The sequence below is a fragment of the Muntiacus reevesi genome, chromosome 1, assembly GCF_963930625.1.
Source record: "Muntiacus reevesi chromosome 1, mMunRee1.1, whole genome shotgun sequence".
Taxonomy (NCBI): domain Eukaryota; kingdom Metazoa; phylum Chordata; class Mammalia; order Artiodactyla; family Cervidae; genus Muntiacus; species Muntiacus reevesi.
In genome coordinates this window covers 127,792,936-127,815,446 of record NC_089249.1, presented here as the reverse complement: position 1 = coordinate 127,815,446, position 22,511 = coordinate 127,792,936, and the positions used below count along the sequence as shown (strand labels likewise).

The window sequence follows — 22,511 nt, the reverse complement described above, 5'->3', positions numbered from 1 at the left end:
TATATCTTGTGGTATGTTTATAAAATATTTCTTTCATAAGTTAAAATAGTATCTGCTATAGATGAATTTAATTTTGGTAAACTCAATGAAAAAAAATTTTTATGCTAATGTAACATTTATTGTAAAGATTCTAGAAATGCACAAGTCAAAATTTCAAATTATGATTCCCACAGTTACAGTAACTCTGCTGTACAACATACATAATGGAAGAAATGATATCAACATATACCACAGTGGAAAATACTCAGTAAGCAGAAACACGCTGAGTTATGCTTGTTGTGGGAATCATCATTTTCAACTAGCTTAGGATATATAAAAATGGAAACTATAAATGCATGCATTATTTTTTGTATTTAATTCCAATTTTTCTTGATCCAATTTAATCAGATTTGCATCCAAGCTACATTTCTCTTTCATAAACTGCAAGTAAATGTTTTTCATAACTTTAAAATCCACATCACTTGGTTTCTTTTTCTCAAGCAGGCTGCCTTAAAACAGCATCATTATATGCTGTCCCTCCCCAAAAAGGTCAGGACAAGTCTGTTGGGATCCATTTATCTAAGTATCCTTGTCTCCCTGAAGGGCACTGTAGGGAAAGAGAGAAAAAATATCAAAGAGAATAGGAATAACACTGAGGAGCTTAGAAAGGTAAATAAGTACAAAAGGGACCCTGGCACCATTAACTTCCCCCTTGGTATCTTCCTAACCAGAAATATGAAAAATAACACCAGCAAATATTTACAGTTTCCAAAGGGTTTAGTCATATCATTAGCTCATCTGATCCTCACTACAACACTGTGAGAAAGGCAAAAGGAAAACACCTTTCAATTGCTCAGCTCTTTGTGACTTGAGCAGAATATATTTAAGGATGTGCTTTTATGTTATCAGTTAAAGTCTGGGCCATTTAATTACACTTACGATATTACCCACTTAACATATGCAGAGGATTTACTTATTATTGAAGGCAGAATATACTTTACGTAAAAAGATTATGGTTATGAGCTAAGCATTTAACATATTTCAAGCTTTTTGCTTTAACTGTATTCTGACAATTCAGTAATGAAACAGAAAGAAATAACTGCTCTTTGAAATTTGTCTGGAATACAATTGATCTCATATATTATATCCAGTATTACTTCTCCCAGTTTGGTTTTAACTAAGAAAGGCACCTTCTCCAATCTCTGAAGAGGAATCCTTTTACTTTCTGGTAGGCTTTACCATCAGGGTATGTTTCATTATATTCAAACTAAATTACTTTGGCTCAAGAACAATCATATTTCCTTTACTAATCTAAGTAGCTCACCCCTTCCAACTATAGTGTCCATGACCTTGTGCAAGTGTTTAGAGGATAACACAGTCAACCTTTGTCTCATAGGACTATTAAAATCCAGCTATTTGAATTTAAGTTTGCTTTTCTTCCTTTCTATGTACAAAAAGATGCTTTTCCATATAATCAGATAAAATTTTTCCCTCTTCATTTACCTCCTGTACCAGTAAAAAGATCCATTAAAATGAAGATTCAGAACTTGCAAAAAGCTTCAATACCATTTGTTCTAACCTGAGACATAACACAGTTAATCCTTTGCCTGTGAAAAGAATGAATGATCATTTTGCATATAATTAAAAGGTAATATTTTAAGTGCTAAGAGGAAAACAGAATCTAAGGAATATTAGATTTAAGAGGTCTTATTGTAGAGGAAGAGTTGTCTTCTGAATGTTTCCTATAATTACAAAACACATCTTCATAGTGACTTTAAGATTAACACAAAGTTCCTAGATAAAACAGATAAAATATAAAAATGTGTCCCAGGTACATGAATACTCAACTTTCAGGATTTTTTCCTCCCCCTCATACATGAAGAAACAATATCTGGGCCTGAGAGCAAAGCACAATCTCAATACCATTTCCCGTTACAACAGATAGAAGATGGCTGGCAAGATGAAAAAGTCAGTGTGGGGCTAGGAGCCTTGCATCTCATCAGAGATCAGACAAGAGGCTTACTGTCTTATAGATGCATCAGTCACACACAAGGACATGGCCACAAGCACGAATTTTTCCTACAGTCTATCCACCTTATGGGACCGTCCAGAAAAAAATGCAGACCCAGCCAGTGCGCATGGTTTACCTTAAACAGAATGAAGCAATATCTTTTTCAGTGAGGAAACCGAAGAGGAGGTGAGCAATTCTAGAGGATCACAGAATGCTTAGAAACAAAAAATGATGGGATTTGTTTCTCTTGAGCAGTCATTATGTGACATTTCCAAAGATCTTAAATTTTCCAGATAAACTGACAGTAAATAAAGCCCTGGGGACTGTCAGTACCACAGATTAAAAAACTAATTTTTCACATTACAATTTTAGCTGTAGAATTCTAGCTAAATAGCTGATAAATAAAATATTAACACCTGAAAGTGTCAGTCACTTGGTCATGTCTGACCCTTAGCAAACCCACGAACTACAGCCCACCACACTCCTCTGTCCATGGAATTCTCTAGTCAAGAATGCTGGAGTGAGTTGCCATTCCCTTTTCTAGGGAATCTTCCCAACCTAGGGATCGAACCTGGGTCTCCTGCATGGCATGCAGATTCCTTACTATCTGAGCCACCAGGGAAGTCCATATTAACACATCAAAGAATGAACCAGAAGAAAATTTGGGGAACAAAGTAAGTAGTCTAATTATAGAAGAATATTAAACAAATTACTGTACATTCATAAAATGGATGGTACACAGCCATTCACAATGTGTCCTTGAAGAATGTCCAAGGAGAGGCAAACGGTTGACAACACACTGCAAAATGACAACTGACAAAATCTTCTATATGATGTCTATTTTGGAAAAAAATATGAAAAAGACTAGGAGAATATACATAAAATATTAACAGAGGATACCCCTGCTAGCGAGAATTTAATGTCTTCACATTTTTTTCCTTTCCAAATGAAAGGGGATTAAACAAGAGGAAATTTTTATTTTCAGAAAGAGTCAGTGAGAATACTGTGATCTCTTTATCCCAATATTTTAATAACACACAAAATGAAAAACTGAAATATATTTAGTGCCATTTAGCACTTGCATTAACAATAATTTTTCTTTAAGTTATAAAAACAATAGTTCATTCAAATTTACAGTTTGCTTATACTTTCTGCCAAGTCACACAAGAACAATGTATTTTTGAAAATATATTGACATGAACTTATATCCAATGTTGTAGCCTTTCATGCAATCTTCATACATCACCACATTTAGAAAATGAACTTCATGTGCTTGATTCCATAAGTTTTGAAGAAAACCATGATAATGAGTGCCCACAGTCCCAGAATAAAACCGCCAGGAGGATGCCAATCCTTCAGCTTTGGTTTCTGCAAAACAAGAAGGCCATTATAAATTTAACAATCGATAAAGACTGATAGAAAACAGGTAACTCACAGAGTGTACTTTTAAGGGGTAGTAAGGTAGATTAAATTAAATGTACTGTTAGCCTTCCCTATCTGCAGGTTCCACACATACAAACATGTCCTGTATGTTTCTTTGTCCAGCATAGAAAGGTAGAACATTCAGTTGTCATTTCACCAGCTACATTTATGATTCTGAAATTGGAGGTCTGTGACTACTGTCTCTTTATGAGTTATAGTAATACTTCCCGGATTATGAGCCAAGATTGTAAGGACAGTTCTGAGAATCCTATTCTAGGATGGATTAAAGTGAAAAACTGCAATCTGAAATTTGCTTTAGTCACCATGTAAACTAGATCCCAGAAAGCCTCATAAATCTTTTAGTGGTTTCCATATCTTATATTTTGTTTTTTCCCCTACATAACCAGGACACCTAATGCTCTCCACTCAATCTTCAAATTATCACATGGAAAAATAAAAAAGAAAGGAAAGGAGGAAGGAAGGAAGAGAGGGAAGGAAGGAGAGAGGAAGGGAGGGAAAAAAATTACACAAGTCAAATCTACCATAGATCAGTAAGGACCATGCCATTAATTCACTGCCATGATTCTTATAAATTTATGTTTACTATACATCCTTTAAAATATTTAATAATTACCTAACGTATTCAAGATTATACACTCACTGAAAATATTCCAAAGGATATTTTGATAGAAAGAAATTCTATTTTCTTTTAATTTTATAAATGGAGAAATTATTTATGCAAATGTCTGATTTCAATTAGGTGATCCTTTTCATTTTTTTTTTTACAAAGGAAATGAATTACTATATTGAAGTTGTAGTTATCAAAACTTTAAAAAACCAAATTTTGACAAAGTAACATGTAATTTTTAAATTAAAATGTTGCAGAAAATAATTTCAAAGTCAAGCTGAGAATAATACTTTAAGAAATTTGCAACAACTGTAATGTGATATAAAAAAATCAATAATTTCTTTTTTTCCTTTTGATGAGAACTCTTAGAATTTACTCTAAATTCTATATACAATATAAGGCAGTGTTAATTACATTAATCCTATTGCATACAACACATCTAGTACTTTTTAAAATTAATTTATCTTAATTACAGGATAATTACTTTACAAAATTGTGATGGTTTTTGTCATACATCAACATGTATGATAAGCTCAGTGGTTCTCAAACAATTTCAGATGGTTTGTAAGCTCTTGGAACATTGTGCAACACTGAAAAACCTTAATTTAATTTCAGTGGAAAATCTATAGTAATTAATATAAAACATCTATAATAAAGGTAGGCATATAAGTATCATAAGCATGTGACATGAAGAAACAGTGAGTGAACTAAATAAACATGGTTAACTACTTCTCAGTTTCTGTCCTGTTTATTCTCTAATAGTCAAACATTGGTCACTCTTGCCAAGTGGATGAACAAGTTTAAGATCAAAAATTGTATTTCCACAACTGGGAAATGATTTTCTAGTAAAGAGCTATTAACTCAAAAAAAAAACTTATTATTAGTGGAAATACACCTTTATACAGTAATCAGAGGATGCTCGCTGAGAATCCACTTTAAAGAGTATTGACTTGGTTGAGGAGGTATGATTCAGATTTTCCCCAGTAACTAGGAGTCTGATTTATACAGTATTTGAAAATACACACACACACACACACACACACACACACAGAGGTTATTAGGTTATTACTTTCAAAAAGTTAAATAAATATTGTCAAAATCTGGCATTAAGCTATGAATTGTAGAAGAACAGGTTATAATATAGACAATTGTCCTATAAACTAATTTAATGGATTTCAGTGCTAAATATTCAGGAGATGTGAACCTTCACGAGTTCAAGAGCACCTAAAACTTTCAGGTGGTGTTTAAACCAAGTCATGTAAGAAAATACTGAACATCATTTAGGCACTATGATTCATTACAAATTACTAAAATAAATAATCAAGTAGTTAACAGCAAATCTTACTTCTGCACCTGTAGGAATTCTAGTTACTTTTCAATGAGATGGATTGCCCGAAGTTGTGATTTTACCATTACATCTTAAACTCAGAAGCCAGAAACAGTTGCCTGAGATAAGACAACTGTAGCTTCCCAGGTGGCGCTTGTGGTAAAGAGCCTGCCTGCCAATGCAAGAGACATAAGAGACTCAGATTCGATCCCTGGGCTGGGAAGATTCCCGGGAGAAGGAAATGGCAACCCACTCCAGTATTCTTGCCTGAAGAATCCCAGGGACAGAGGAGCCTGGTGGGCTACAGTCCATGAGTTGCAAAGAGTTGGACACAACTGAAGTGACTTAGCACATAACTTCTTTAGAAGTAATTACCATTTCTCCAAAGATTGGTCCTGATAGTTATTTCAATCTGTTATTTTAAAAACTGTTTCAGAGAATTCTGGAGGTACTGATTCCTGATCCTTCAACTAAATATGTCCCACATTTCTTTAGAAGTAACTACCATTTCTCCAAAGATTGGTCCTGATAGTTATTTCAATCTGTTATTTTAAAAACTGTTTCAGAGAATTCTGGAGGTACTGCTTCCTGATCCTTCAACTAAATATGTCCCACATTTAGACCACTGATGCCCAGGAGAGGACAAGAGGAGAAAGCAAAGTGCTAGAGCTGTGGTTTGCCAATGGCAAACTCTGAAGGCAATAATGGAGGACCAAGAAATGTATGTTATTACTCCAGAAGTATTATGGAATGGTATATTTATTCACATTACAACACTGTACAAGCTAACAAAAGTAGCAAATCTCAGTCTTTCAAAACTACTATTTGCAGTTCCTCTATTTTTCATTGTATATTCATTACATATATTTGACTAACAAAAAATGGAAAATGAATTATTAATTAAATACAGTGTGGACTCTTAGCTTAGCATGACATCTGTGAAGAATCCTGCTAGTGCAGCTGCTCCCATCTTCTCAGGAAAGGCACATAAAAAGGCACAGAAAGAGACAACAGTCTCTACTACAATTAACTTAACCTCTGGTGAGAAACCTCAGACAATTTCACTATCTAGAAGTCTAGAAACCAGGTCTAGAAACAAATTAATGGTGGCCCAGTTTTCTGAATAGTACACAGGATGCAAAAGATTGCTATGCTCTGTGAAATAGGAAATTCTGTCAGCTGAGAAAGGGATTTGAGCTCTCTCCCTTTTTCTGCCTGCTGTTTAAGAGAAACAGTGTTGCCATAGAAGGTGACTTTATGAGGCAGCCAGAGTAGCGCAACCCTTCCCCAACCAATTAATAGCATACTTCTTTCTCCATCTATTTAAATATAATTTCCAGTAAAGAGCGTATCAGAAGGTAGCAGGCACTGACAATGGTTTACTGCATCCAAGAAGGCTCAACATCCAAACAAAAATCTCTGCAAAGAAAGGAAAATACAGGAAAAATCCTTTCAATAATATATGTTCAGAAACAATGTTTGTTGCACATACTCATCTTTTTAAAGTGTCCAAAACCCAGGCACACCCAGCATGGCAGCAGATGACCCTAGTTTAGGTTACCAAAACCACATCTGATGAGTGGCCACCAGTCACTGGGAAATGTCGAACTATTCTTCAGATACAGATCTGAAAGGATCCAAGTCTAAGTAGATGGTGAGAAACATCCACACGCTCTGTTGGGAGATACTGACAGTATTCTAAAGAAAAAGGCAAAAACCAAGGTGAGGTCCATGAGTAAAAACACTCCAACATATGAAGAAGAAATTTCCTGAAGACACAAAGAACATATCTCTGAAGAGATTTCATAAAGAACAAAAGAATAATTTTAGAAAGATTTTGACATGGATTTGAATAAAAACGCACAAGAAGCCAAGACCAAATGAATAGCATAAAGCTAAAATAATACAAGACACAGGGACAAAATGTTGAGGTAAAAAGGAAGCTGTAAGATGGTGTCCCAAGCACCTCTATGAGTCCTTTATCCACCGAATTGTGGTAGAAAATCACAGGGAAAAAAGGTCCTAATTCCCCATACTTCCTTCTCTGTGTTCATACACTTTGAATATATTGCTTTATCGCAGTTCTCATCTAGAGGTGTACTCTATGTCCTTCTTCCATGAATCAGCTGGCCTTGTGACTTCTTTTTGCCAACAGAAAGGGACATCAGCAACAGTGTCCTAATTCCAAGCTAGCCTCAAGAGGCTTTCTTTGCCTGCTTCTGCTCTCTCTCAGACCTCTGCTACCACCATGAGAAACAAACCTAGACAAGGCTTCTGGAGGTAAAAACGACATCAGATAGTGAGGAACTCAAGTCCTCCAGTCAGCAACCAGCCATCTCCCAGATGCAGAATTGCCTAATCAAGACAAGGTTGACCAGAGACTCATGAAGGTGTCCAGCTAAGAACAGAACTGCTCAGCTAAACTCAGCCTGAATCACTACCCTGAAGACTTACGAGTCAAATAAACAGTTGAAGTTTTAAGCCATTAACTTTTGGAGCGGCTTATTATTCATCAAAAGCTATGAAATACATCCCCTGAGATGACCATTAATATAGAAGGAAAAATCCTGATCCTTTATTATCATAAGAAAATAAAGTTCTCAACTACATACTTTTCAAGTTTCTGCAACAATGGTATATATAAAAACAGCATGAAGGGTAGCTAATCAGCTCCTTGTTGATCATGAACTTGGCTGAGGTGAGGGAGGTCTGTCAAGAGAATCCCCTTGATGCATTCTAGAACAAGCAATTCAGCCCCATTTCACTCATCTGATCTAAACTTCACTAAGTCAGGACTTCAGCAAACACCTGTTTCAGCTGAACAGTATGTAGAGCCGACTGTAGAAGTCATGCCGCAGCGTCTCCTAGAGCTGAGCTTCGTGAACGCTCTTTGCCCCGTACCCCCCACTTTACGGGGCCGCAGTTACGCTCCCTCTGAGCTTCTCCTCGTAGGCCTCCTGGGAAGAGACTGCCTCCACCTGTCTCCATACTGGGGACTGCTTCCAAGGAAATAAAGTGGGGGAGCCTGGAGACTAACTCAGCTCACTTCTCTCTAACCTCCCCCTCCCAACTACAATCTCCAGCTCAAGTCTTGTTCCTTTCCTTTAGAAGTCAGTTAGCAATTCATACTCATTGGATATTGCCCCCCACCCAACCCTCTGCGAGAGAAATGTTCGTTTCTCCCAGAATCTTGATGTATCTTACACATGGTAAATTTGCAAACCAATTAATCTAATCTAGGATAATTAAAGATGACTTGTTTTTAACTATAATTTTGCTTCCAACAGAAAGTTAACCACTGTTCTACCTTAACCATAATTTTAGTTTTTTTCTGACACAAACACTATTAAAACTGCTAATTAATATCACTCTGGAATTTGCAGCCAATCCAGATGTGAGTTCAAGGAAAAAATAATTTTTATATTTGCAGAATTTACAATTAGGTATCAACAAACTATACAAAACCAACTCTTAGAATTATTGAGAACAAAGAGTTCAGATCTGAGATAAATATTAAAAAATACCCTTCCAATATGCCAGTAAAAATGAGTTGGAAAACAGAACAGAAACAAATTTCATCCACACCAGCACTAAAAAACATAAAATATTTGGGAATATCCACAGCATGAGGATAAATATCTCATTTTTTAATCTCATTTTATAAACTTATAAAATCTCATTTTATAAATTCATCTCATATGGTAAAATCTATATTACTATATAGAAGGGTAAACAGTCCTGAATATCAAAGAGGATATGATAAAGCTAATCTATAATATTTTTCTGATACAAAATAGAAAAGATCAATGAAACAGAATAGAAAGTAGGCAATCAGTTCAGTATCCAAGAATTTGGATATTATATTGGATATTACAAAAGAACTATAACAAATCAACAAGCAAGGAAATATTCTTACTGGTCCTCTAACAATGGGTTAACATCTGAAAAAGAAATCAGTTTTGTTTCTAAACCAAAATTACAAACCAAAATATACTTCACACAATTAAGAATTAGATGTAAATATAAGACATGTAAAAAAAAATGTTTTAAATTACTTTTGTAAAGTGGCACCCAGGGGTCCATCATAATGGTAGCTATGTTAACGGTTCCAGTGAAGAGCAGTTGCAAAGGATTTCATTGTGAAGAGCATGTGTCAAAGGGCCTGCAAGCTAAGGGGACTGTCAGTGGGCGGCTATTCAGGCAGGACTTCTTGAATGACCTGGCCCTTGAACAAGATGTCATATGTAAGTTGATGGAGAGGAGGAGATAACACCCAAGCGGTGACACATGGAACAAAATCATGGTTATGGTAAAAGCCAGGCATTGGGAAGAGTGATGCCCCAGCCATACTTTGCTAGCAGGGGGAAGGTGACAGACAGAGATTTGCATCTGCTTTATTCAATGCCAAACCCACAGGACTCTGGCACTTAGAAAATCCTGATGAAAGAAAGGATGCAGTTTGAAAGTAGCAAGCATTAGGGCCAGGAGGGTCACTCTGTGAATACCTAGTTGCATTCTGGGATCTGAAACAATGAAATGCCTCTGAGAGCTTAGCCAGCAACCACCCACAGGTGAATATGGTAAAAAGAGATAAAATGTCAGACAATCTGCACAATAAAGGGATTTATAAGTCTAAAAGCAATAAATGGATATAAAAAGGTGGAGAGATTTTTAAAAGAACTTTTTGAAAAATCAGTATTTTATGAAGTGTATAAATCAAACTAAGAGGCAAATAAATGAGAAAACATGACAGAAAGGGGAATAAATTCAGTACTTTGAGATCTGCCAAAAATGAGTAAGAAAAGACACATAGATTTATGAACAAATGCTATAGGGAAATGAAAATTTTCACAATAATTACAAATGGCTAATAGAAACCTGAAAAATATAATTTTTGATCATAAAAGCAAGTTAAAATAATATGTTAATTATTTCTTCCTTGTTTCAAAACTAAATTAGTAAATGTTAATAAGGATGGTCAACTTTTCAGGGAAAGTAATCTATTTACATGTTCAGAAGTCTAAAATGTTATAATTTTTCATTCCTAGAATCTGTTGCACTCCTAGTTAGGATTGTAAGGAGTTCAGAAATGCTGACCAAGATTTTGCACAAAGATTTTCTTCTTACTGTTATTTACATAATAAAAATGGGAAACTATATAGATAATATGAGAAATACTGCACATCAACATAATTAGTCATCAAAAATGTTCTCAATTTTAATGATTTGGAAAGATGCCTAGACTGTAATAAGAAAATCAAAGTAAAATGCAAGCTGAATATGAAATATGATCTTTATAACAATATTCAAAAAAAGGAAACTGAAGTCTGAATACAGTTTCTGTGAGAGAAATAGGATTAGAGGTAGTTTCAAACATTTCTCTACACTTATCTATACTTTTGAAAATACATTTTCTACAATGGATAGGTATTTCTTCAATTATTTTTATGGAGAAAAGAGGAATACAGAGGAAAAACTTGTAATAAAAGAGTCCACCTAGAAGAATCTTTCTATATTCATCTTTGACAAATTTAGAAGATGTTCTACAATAATACCATTTAGTACATGATAGCCTACTTTGAGAAAAAATAACATGAATAGCATGACAGCACCATAATAAAGTGGTTTTTCAGTATGTATTTAATGATATTCCCAGAGAATAACAATATTGCTATTTTTAAAACAACTATAAGTAATATTGTTGGCATTCTACAATGATTTTACTTACAACCAAATGAGAGATTGGTATAATTACTGCACTTTGTAGTACCGCTGCATTTGAGGTAAGTTCACATTAAAGTATAGCTTGTAATTTCATTTGTGTCCATATTAGAACTTCTCATAAAATGACTAATTTTATGTAGTTAAGGTACTCTACTGACTGCTATTAAATACACTCTTTTTTAAAAAACCTTCACAATAATAGCTATAATACAGAGGTGAAAAGCATATATAAAACACTGCAATGTGTTAAAAGCTTAAGGGCTACCTATTACTGAAATGCCTAATATTTCAAATTAAAAAGATAGGTAGCTTAGCAACACTACACTGCCAACTGTGAACAGTGTTCAGTCTCCTCCGTCATGTTTCTAGGAGAACATTAACCACAGAACTTCAAACGGTTAACAGAGAACAGAGCTAAGTATTAAAATTATGTAAAAAGAAAAAATTGAGGATTTAAAAAATTGTACATGTTTACTGAAAAACAAATGGAAAATTCACAATGTTTCAATGAGAGTTTTTCCTTTAAACATAATGAGCATATCAGAGCAGTTAAATTATATTTTAAGGAAAGAAGAAAAAAAAATAACAATCCACTAAGTTACAATTACTTTAGCAAATAATTTAGCTATTTGTTTTCAACTGTTTAATTAGTTGTAGTCTGTTAGTATTTCCAGTCTATCAACATCCTCTGCATAAAGTATGATTTGTAATCTTCAAATTATACTTGTAGTATAAATCAAATTGTGGTCAGCAGAATTCTAAGAGAGCCCCCAAGATTCCCTCTCCGTGGTGTGCATATGCTGTATAATCCCTTTCCTTTGAGTGTGGACCAGGACTTATGAATATGATGGGATATCACTCCTTTGACTAGGTTACATTATATAACAAAGACAACAGGATTATGAAGATGATATTGGTGACTTTCAATTAGTCAAAAAGGAGATTATCCTGGACAGACTGACCTAATTAGATGAGCCCTTTGAAAGAGGGTCTAGATAGATATCAGGGACATAAGTCAAGAGAAACAGACAGGTAGGTTGGTACAAATGTAACTGCAGTTTTTGCATTGTTGAAATTTGCTGTTTGATATTAGAATATATTCTTTTAAAAATGTGGTTATATTATACATCATTTTAATGCATACTTCTTGCTTTATGGTGTTTTGGTTTTTGGGTTTTTTTTTTTGCTAATGACTATTACTTGCTGTTTATTTTATATCTATTTTAGACTAGAGGAATGATAGTTAGACAAAGAGCAAATTTGAGCTATTTCCTTATTCAAGTTCAAGATGGGTTGTAACTTGCAACATCAACAACACATTTGGCCTAGGAACTGCTAACAAATGTACAGTGCAGAGGTGGTTCAAGAAGTTTTGCAAAGGAAACGACAGCCTTGAAAACAAGCAGAATGGCCTACCATCAGAAGTTGACAACGACCAATTGACAGCAGTCATCGAAGTTGATCCTCTCACAACTACAAGAAATTCTTCTTCTCACAAGAAGTTGCTGAAGAACTCAACGTTGACCATTCTAAGGTCATTCAGCATTTGAATCACTTTCAAAAGGTGAAAAAGCTTGATAAGTGGGTGCCTTATGAGCCAAGTGCAAAAAAAAAAAAAAAAAAAAAAAACACATCGTTTTGAAGTGTCCTCTTATTCTGTGCAACATCAGCAAACCATTTCTCAATCAGACTGTGACATGTGAAGAAAAGTGGATTTTATACAACAATCAAAAATGACCAGCTCAGTAGTTGGACTAAGAAGCTCCAAAGCACTTCCCAAAGCCAAACTTACACCCAAAAAAGGTCATGGTCACTGTTTGGCACTCTGCTGCCCATATGATCCACTGCATCTAAGCAAAACCACTATATCTGAGAAGTATGCTCAGCAAATTGATGAGATACAATGAAAACACTTTTACAACCAGCAGGAGGCAGAAAATGCTTTCCAAGAGTTTTTTGAATCCTAAAGCACAGATTTTTATGCTACATGAATAAACAAACTTATTTCTCCTCGGCAAAAATGTGTTAACTTCCTTTTTTGCATTAATAAAAATGTGTCTGAACTTAGTTATAATGATTTAAAATTCATGGTTCGAAACCGCAATTACATTTGCACCATCCTAATATCAACCTAACATTAAATCTGACAAATGTTCTTTGAGTGGAAAAACTTAGAATACTAATTTCCTATGTTATTTTTTAAAAAATAGAAGGGAATTAAATATTCTAGACTAATTCCTCCTACTCTTCCATACCTATTTATTCTCTCAAGTACATGAGTGTTCAGTTGTTCAGTCGTGTCTGACTCTTCAGGATCCCATGGACTGTAGCCCACCAGGCTCCTCTGTCCATGGAATTTTCCAGGCAAGAATACAGGAGTGGGTTACCATTTCCTACTCCATTATTCTCTAAGACTTTGCTCAAATATGACCTCCAGATGAATCCTGTTTTCATACATCAGTAAGAATTACTTTTTTCTTCTCTGGGCACCAATGATATTTGGTTTATATCTTATACTACAATGTGTTTCTACTACATTTTGATATGTTTGTCATATTTTATCTATTTCTAAACCTTATCAAGGCTTCATAAACTTTAAATAATCAGTTTGTGTTAGTAATATATTACTTTCTTCTTGAAAATAAGAAATGTAAAATATTCAAATATAAATAATCAATTTACTAGTTTATACTCTTGGTTTTATGACTTAAGGAAAAAATTAAGAATTCCACTGATCAAATAACAGCACAATTTCAAGAATCCCTAGTGAGAGGTTAAAAAATATTCATTTAAAAATGTGTAAAACGAATTTGGAAATAAATGAAACTGTTTCTTAGTATCTGTGTCTGTTAAGAGGTAATCAGAGTTTTGCTTCTGCCCATGTAGGATTAAATTCTATAGGAATTATCTGCCATTCTGAACAATTCAATAATAATTCAAAAGGTAAGAAACAATGGTTTTCTGAAGTTGGACAATTTGCAGCAGTTTTCTGATCCTTGAAAGAATGGAAACAAATAAGATGAATCCTTCAACTGCCCAACCTTATTGCCTAGAGGCCACTCCCAAGCTGCAACAACACAAGGATGGAGCACCCACTGGAGCCCGGCAGTATTGAAGAGTTGAAGAGACCCAGATTAGAATTCAGGGAGGTTTCAGTGGCTAGACTTTCAGGGTAGACTATGGGAGAAGAGGGAGCTCCACAGAGACAGGGCCCCAGAGAGTTGCAGAGGGATTTCCGTGAATCTTTGGCGGAGTTCTAATCTGTGCAGGCATAACAAGAAGCTCATACAGAAAAGCAAAACAAAACACCAAAGCAACAAGCCAAACAACTCCTAATACTTATAGTACGCAGAACTTCCTGTCACAGCAGTGGGGCTAAACCAGAAACAGTGGGGCTAGCTCAGCCCCTGCCCTGCCAAAAGACTAATCTGATCTGCCTAAAACAACTTAAAAGCAATCCTTAAAGGAATGATCCTGGAACAAAATCTAACACTCATTACATGAATAAAATAAAAATCAAATGTAACAGCCAATAACAACAACAACAAAAATAAAATAGCTAGCATCCAATCTTTTAAAAGGACATTAGAAGGAAGAAAATATCACCCAAAGCCAGGAGAAAATCAATTGAAATAGACCCATATATGAAAAAGATGATGTATTTAGTAGACAGGGCTCTTAAGACAGCTATTATAAATTGCATGTAAAGAAAAATGTGAGCATGAGAGAAGAGAATATATAAATAAGATCTATTATAGGATTTCTAGAGATGAAAAATATACATAAGATGAAAACTACATTGGATGAAATTAAGAGTAGATTAGAAACTTTAGCAGAGAACTATTAAGATAGCAATAGAAGTTACTCAAATGAAGCACAGAAAGAAAAAGGACAGGGAAAAGAATACACAGAGCCTCAGTTACGCCTATCGTGGCATAATATTAAGCAGGAACACATTCTTGCAATTGGAGTCCTAAGTAGGGAGAGACAAAAATATGTAAAATAAATAATGACTGAAATTTTTTTCAAATGTCATAAAAACTATAAACCACCAAATCCACAAAGCCCAACATCAAGAAACACAGAGAAAGCCACACAAAGGAACATCATAATCAAAATTCTGAAAAACAGTGGTAGGACTTCCTTGGTGGTCCAGTGGTTAAGAATCCATCTGCAAATGCAGTGCATACAGGTTCGATCCCTGGTCTGGGAATATTTCACGTGCCACGGGGCAACTATGCCCATGTGTCACAACTACTAAAGCCTGCACATTCTAGAGCGCACCTGCCACACCTTCTGAACCCCTGCACCCAAAGCCCGTGTTCTGCAAGAGAAGCCATCGCAGGGAGAAACTCGTGCACAACTAGAGAAAGCCCGCACGCAGCACTGAAGACCCAGTACAGGCAAAAATAGATAGATACATACAATTTAAAATGAAAAGAAAAGAAAAGCAATCATAGCAGGAACACCTTAAAAGCAATCATGTAAAAAGAGATTTGTTTTTACAGAGAGGGGTTTAACAAACTACAGCAGATGAGTCCGTCACATGATTACACAAATAAAGTTTTATGAGAACACAGCCATGCTCATTCATTTACATATTATCTATTGCTGCTTTCACATTACACCAAAGTTCAGTCGTTGCAACAAAGACCAGATACCTAAACTATTTACTATCTGGTCCTTTAAGAAAAAGTGTACTGACCCCTGCTACAGTGGAACAAAGATAAGCATAATTGAAGATGTGCTGTCAGCAACCATGGAATCCAGAAGACAATGGAAAGGCATCTTTAAAGTACTGAAAGAAAATAACTGTTACCTAGATTCTAGGGAAAATGTGCCAAGTGAAAAAAGTCTTTCGAGGATGAACATGAAATAAAATTTCAGTAAGACAAAAGCTTTGAGAATATTGTTTGATGCAATATTTTCTGCATCAGACCTATACACAGCAATATACAAAGTGGTATACCAAATACCTATACTACAAGGTATACCTACAGCAGACCTATAATACAAGAAATGTTAAGAGAAGTTCTTCAGGCAGAACGAAAATTATACCAGAGGGAAATACAGACTTCTACAAATGAAAGAGGAGAGATCAAAATGGTAAACTGGTAAACAAATATATATTTTCTTCATTTAAAAATTTCCTTAAAAGATAACTGTTCAAAGTAAAAATGATAACATATTGTATGGCTCATAAAGATGTAGAATCAAAACATATAACAACAACAGCACAAAGAATGGAAGGGAGAAACTGAGAACATATCATTATAACGTTCTTATGCTATACATAAAATAACATACTATTTAAACTTCGTGTTTAGTCACTCAGTGTCTGGCTCTTTGTGATCCCAAGGACTGTACCGCACCAGGCTCCTCTGTCTATGGGATTTTCCAGGCAAGAATGCTGGAGTGGGTTGCCATTTCCTTCTCCAGGGGATCTTCCCGACCCAGGAACTGAACCGGGGTCTCCTGCATTGCAGGCAGATTCTTTAACAGCTGAGCTACCAGGGAAACCTTGGTAAGAAGAGCACCAAGGAAGTCAACTATTTAAAGCAGGCTGTGTTAAATTAAAGATGCATACTATAAATCCTACACTAACAACACTAATAAAGTGGATTCACTTAATAAACCAAAAGTGGAGTTAAAATGGCATCCTACAAACTCAACAGAAAACAGAAAAAGAAAAGGAACTGAAAACAGATGGAGCAAATATAAAACAAACAGCAATACAGCAGATCTAAATCCAACCAGATTTAAATCCAAGTTAAATACTGATAATTACACTAAGTGAAAGGAGCTTAATAGTAATAGTAGTGTTAGTCGCTCAGTCCTGTCCTACTCTTTGTGACCACATGAACCATAGCCTGCCAGGCTCCTCTGCCCATAGAATTCTCCAGCAAAGAATACTGGAGTGGGTTGCCATTCTTCTCCCCAGGGGATCTTTCTGACCCATGGATCGAACCCAGATCTCTGCCATTGCAGGCAAATTCTTGACCATCTAAGCTACAAAGGATCTTAGTATTCCAATTAAAAGGCAGAGATTGTCAAGTTGAATAAAAACATAAAACTCAATGATCCTCTACCTATAAGAAACCTACTTTAAATTCAAAACACAGATAAGTTAAAAGTGAAATGAAAATCTCTTTTTCCAAATAGAAAAAGAAATACCATGGAAAAAGAAATCTGGGCAGGCCATATTAATGTCAGAACAAAGTAGAATTCAGAACAGCGGTCCCCAACCGTTTTGGCACCAGGTACTGGTTTTGTGGAAGACAATCTTTCCACAGACCTGGGGTGGAGGGATGGCTTCAGGATGATTCAAGCACATTACCTTTATTGTGTACTTTATTTCTAATCTAATGCTGTCACTGATTCGACAGGTGGTACAGGCCCACTGCCCAGAGAATGGGGACCCCTGCTTTAGAACATGGAATATTACAGGGATCAAAAAAAGAACTTCTCATACCAATACAGGGATTGATTCACCAAAAAGGTATACCAATTCTAAATGCTTTATGTACTTAAAATTTCAAAAACACATATCAAAAACTGATAGAATTGAAAGGAAAAATTATAACTGTGTATTCCAGCACAATCTCAGAATTAGTAAAAAAAAAAAAAAAAATCAGTATGAATATGGAAAATCTGAACATTATCAACCAATTTGATGTAGTTGATATATTTATTTCACTCCACCCAGTGATATTAGAATGCAAATGCTATATTAGTGCACATGAACATTCACCATGATGGACCAATTTCTGGTCTTTAACACAAGTCTCAGTTAATTTTTAAGGGCTGATGTCACAGAATATTCCACAAAGTGGAATTAAACTAGAAATTAGTAACAGAAGAGAGAACTTGGAAAAATATTCAAATATTTAGAAAGTAAACAATATATTTCTAAGTAACCCAAGAAGAAATTACAAGGGATATTAGAAAATATCTTGAATTTAATGAAAATATACTTGTCAACTGAAAAGAATGCAAAGCTGAAAAACTGATGTTTTATTCGGCAGACTTACTGAAGACTTGAGTCCAGGATACAGCCTCTCAGATAGCTCTGAGGGCTTGTTGCAAAGAGGTAAGTGACAAGTCAGGATATACAGGAGTTTCTGTGGGGGGCAAGGAAAAAAAGGAAAGAAAAAAAAAAAAAAACCCAGGTGTCCAACATCAAAAGATTACTGCTAACTATATTTTAAAAACCAGACATCTCAAGTTAATGAATTTATCACTTTTCTATGTATGGGTAGATGCAAGAGTCTAGACTTATTGAAATTATTCCCTTGATCTGCATCTTAGCTATCTAGTGCCAGTATTCCACTTTTCTCCATTCTGAGTTCCTTATCCTCAGGGTGCATTGTCAGGGGTGGCTGCAGTTGCTGACGGCTTGATGGTGGGCAGCCTGTGTACTGAAATGACAGATGACACTCTTTATTCATATACTTCAAAATGTGTGGGATGTACATAAATCATGCTTACAGAGATATGTATAGTTTTATACGATTGTATTAGAAAAGAAGAAATATCTGAAATCAGCAATTTATGAATAAGATCCCACCTAAAGAAATTTGAAAAAAAAAAGAGCAAATGAAACCCAAACTAAGCACAAAAAATAAAATTAAAAAGTGAAATTCAATAAAAGCAAAAAAAAAAAAAAAAAACAAAAAACAGGGGGGTGAGAAATATCAACAACCAAAAACTGCTTCTTTGAAGTTCAATAAAATTGATAAACTTCTGAAAAAACTGGTTTAAAGAAAAAAAAGAAGAGAGAATATCACTACAGATTACACAAACATTCATAAGATAATAGGACATAAAAATAACTTAATGGCAATAAATTTGACAAGCTATGCCTTGACAGATACAAATTATCATCTTATCCAATTTTAAGCCAGAGAATTAAAAGACACATACTTCTGCAGAGTCCACAAAAATTTCCACATCCCTAACTGATATGGAAAGAAGAGAATCAAGAAAGAGGAAAGGGATTTCCAGTCAGCCTGTAAAACAAGAGATCTGTGTTGATAAGAATGCATTAGGGAAGAACCCAGAATAGTCAAGCAGAAACTGCAAATAATAATGGTTAACACTTAAACATTTACTATACGCCATGCATTAAAGAATTTTAAATGTGTCAGTGCATTGCCTTCAAGGTAGATAATATCATTACCCTGCTTAACAGATGAGGAAAACTAACAATTGTTACAAAACCACCACCACTACCCATAATCATGATTATCATTTATGGAGTACTGACCAAAAGATCCACTCCCTTATAAGACCTTCACATATTTTATCTTATTTAATCATTACAACAGCACTGTGACACAATTATACAATTAGTATCTTATTTAAAACATGAGAAAACGGATTGAGTAACCTGACTAGTCACAAGCTAGAAACTTCAGTAAGGGGTTTTTCTAGGCCTGAAACATGGTTAAGTTTGATTTCAAAGTCAGTGCTCTTAACCATTACATAATATTCCTAAATTGCAGGATTCCTCTGGGAATAGGTCAAGACTTCTCCTCCTCCAGGCAACTCCCTTACCTCACGAATATTATGGGGCAACAAAAAAAGCTTTCCTTGGAAAGTAAGCTATGACAAACCTAGAAAGCAAGTTAAAAAAACAAGAGACCCCTTTGCTAACTAAGGTCTATATAGTCAAAGCTAGAGTTTTTCCAGCAGTCATGCATGGATGTGAGAGTTGGACCATAAAGAAGGCTGAGCACCGAAGAATTGATGCTTTTGAATTGTGGTGCTGGAGAAGACTCTTGAGAGTCTCTTGGACTACAAGGAGATCAAACCAGTCAATCCTAAAGGAAATCAACCCTGAATATTTATTGGAAGGACTGATACTGAAGCTGAAGCTCCAATACTTTGGCCACCTGAGGTGAAGAGCCTACTCACTGGAAAAGACCCTGATGCTGGGAAAGCTTGAAGGCAAAAGGAGAAGGGGGAAGCAGAGGCGGAGATGGTTAGATAGCATCACCGACTCAATGGACATGAATTTGACCAAACTCCAGGAGATAGTGGAGGACAGAGGAGCCTGGCATGCTGCAGTCCATGGAGTCACAACACACAAAACAACAAAATAAGCACCAGACTAATGAGCAATAGAGCACATATTAGAGAAAGCTGGTGTTAGGATTCAGGGGTAGAAGTGGGGAAGAAAGGTTGTTTTAACAGCAATAGAAGAGCCTAAATGGGTATGAGGCACGTGTCCAGAGACGCTGGCTCTTGTGAGTACCGCTCTCCTAGCTATTCATGGTCAAGCAGCAAATACAGCACACATGGAACACACCTTTAAATGTTTCAGTCTCCACTTTATACTGGCACTTGGAGGCAGGCATAACTGCTTGGAGTGGAGATGTCTTTGTAACTATTGCAAATTTGCTAAGTTAAAGCAAGAAGCAGTCCCCCACAACACATGCCCTAATTTATATTTCCATATACAAATGATTACCTTAAAAACTACTAGGATTTACCCCTTTTTGGTAATTTATGTAGCAAAGGATATTTAAGTGTATACTAATACTAGCAATATAAAGATAATATCCCATCATTTTCTGCATCTTTAATGTGTATAGTGTATATATCTATTTCCTACACATGAAAAATGTAAAAAAGATTTTCCTAACAGTTTGACAAATGCTTTCAAAATTCAGATGCTCTTTTATTTTAAAGCTAAGAATCCTTTTGTACTATACTTTTGGTCTTATATTTTCTCTGTTTATCACCAATTATAAGTTCAACATATATTTCCTGAAGGTGTACTATGTACAAGCCCTTTGAGCTAAGGGGCTTGTAAGTATGGTTATTCTTTCTTGTAAAAGTAGTAACATATATTAACATCAGTTCAGTTCAGTTCAGTCATTCAGTCGCGTCCAACTCTTTGTGACCCCATGGACTGCAGCACACCAGGCTTCCCTGTCCATCACCAATTCCTGGAGTTTGCTCAAACTCAAGTCCATCGAGTCGGTGAGGCCATCCAACTATCTCATCCTCTGTCGTCCCCTTCTCCTCCTGCCTTCAATCTTGCCCAGCATCAGGGTCTTTTCCAATGAGTCAGTTCTTCACATTGGGTTGCCAAAGTACTGGAGCTTCAGCTTCAGCATCAGTCCTTCCAATGAATACTCAGGACTGATTTCCTTCAGGATGAACTCATTTGATCTCCTTGCAATCCAAGGGACTCTCAAGAGTCTTCTCCAACACCACAGTTCAAAAGCATCAATTCTTCGGTGCTCAGCTTTTTTCCCCAGCATTCAGTATACTACCCCGTAGGTTCCTTTGTACTTATAATTGTGGGCCATAAAAAAGACCACTTCATTTATGTTTATAAAGTAGACAAATCCTTATTTCCTAAACAAAATTAAGATATATATTGTAGTTGAATAAGGGCTTCCCTGGTGACTCAATGGTAAAGAATCCGCCTGCCAATGTGGGAGATGTGGGTTTTATCTGTGGGTCGGGAAGATCCCCTGAGGAAGGAAACGGCAACCCACTCCAGTATTCTTGCCTGGGAAATCCCATGGATGGAGGAGCCTGGAGGGCTCACAAAGAGATGGACATAACTTAGCAACTAAGCAGCAACAACAACAGTGGTACAAATTAGTCATGCTCATAAACACTGATGATTCTGAGAAGCTAGTTCAAGGTTTTATTAGACAGGAGTCTTTTTTCATTCATTTCTCTATAAAGGGCCAGAGAGTAAGTGTTTAGGCTTTCAAGGCCACAGAAGCTCTCTTCCAACTATTCAACTCTCCCTCAAAGTACAACATGAGCTGTAGACAATATGCAAATGAGTGGGTTTGGCTGTGTCCCAATAAAACTTATTTACAAAAACAGGTACCATGCTTGTTTGACCCATGAGCCATGGTTTGCCAACCCACGCTCTAGAGAATGCTGTTGAAAGGATTGAGAACTACCTTGCTACCCCAAGCTATGCCATTTGGGTACATTATTGGAACTGAAAGCACCTGAGAAACAGCAGATGCAGGAAGACTTCTCTGACCTCCACCTTTCTACCGAAAAACAGATCATAAAACTTCCTGTGAGAAAGGAACCATCTCTATACCAGTAAGGGAAGAATATTCTCATTACTGGAGTCTGGATATGAATCTATACAAACTAAACTACTAAAATAACCCTTATCTTCCATTAGTTTCCCATATGTGTTTTCCTAGCCACTTTCCCGCAGTTTCTGCCCCTTGCCCAAGCCCCTCTGTCTCATCACTCCTCCACAAATTTATTGTTTCTTAATTAAAGTATATAAGCTCTCAATTGTAACTGCTTCTTTGGGTCTTCATTTTCTTTATGAAGACTCCCATCTGTACAGAAAAATATTAAATAAACTTTCTATGCTTTTCTCCTGTTAATTTCTCTTATGTCAGTTTAATTCTCAAGACTAAGAG

General features: G+C 35.7%; 1 protein-coding gene across 1 annotated transcript in view; it reads right to left on the bottom strand.

The window, feature by feature from the left end:
• Positions 1-2,999: 2,999 nt before the first annotated feature.
• The window catches only part of PIGK (phosphatidylinositol glycan anchor biosynthesis class K), a 128,949-nt gene continuing 109,437 nt past the window's right edge, over positions 3,000-22,511 (bottom strand). Inside the window, exon 11 of the mRNA XM_065910773.1 lies at positions 3,000-3,358. Coding sequence (XP_065766845.1) covers positions 3,242-3,358 — 117 coding nt within the window. The 3' untranslated portion in view covers positions 3,000-3,241. The remainder of the gene's footprint in view (positions 3,359-22,511) is intronic.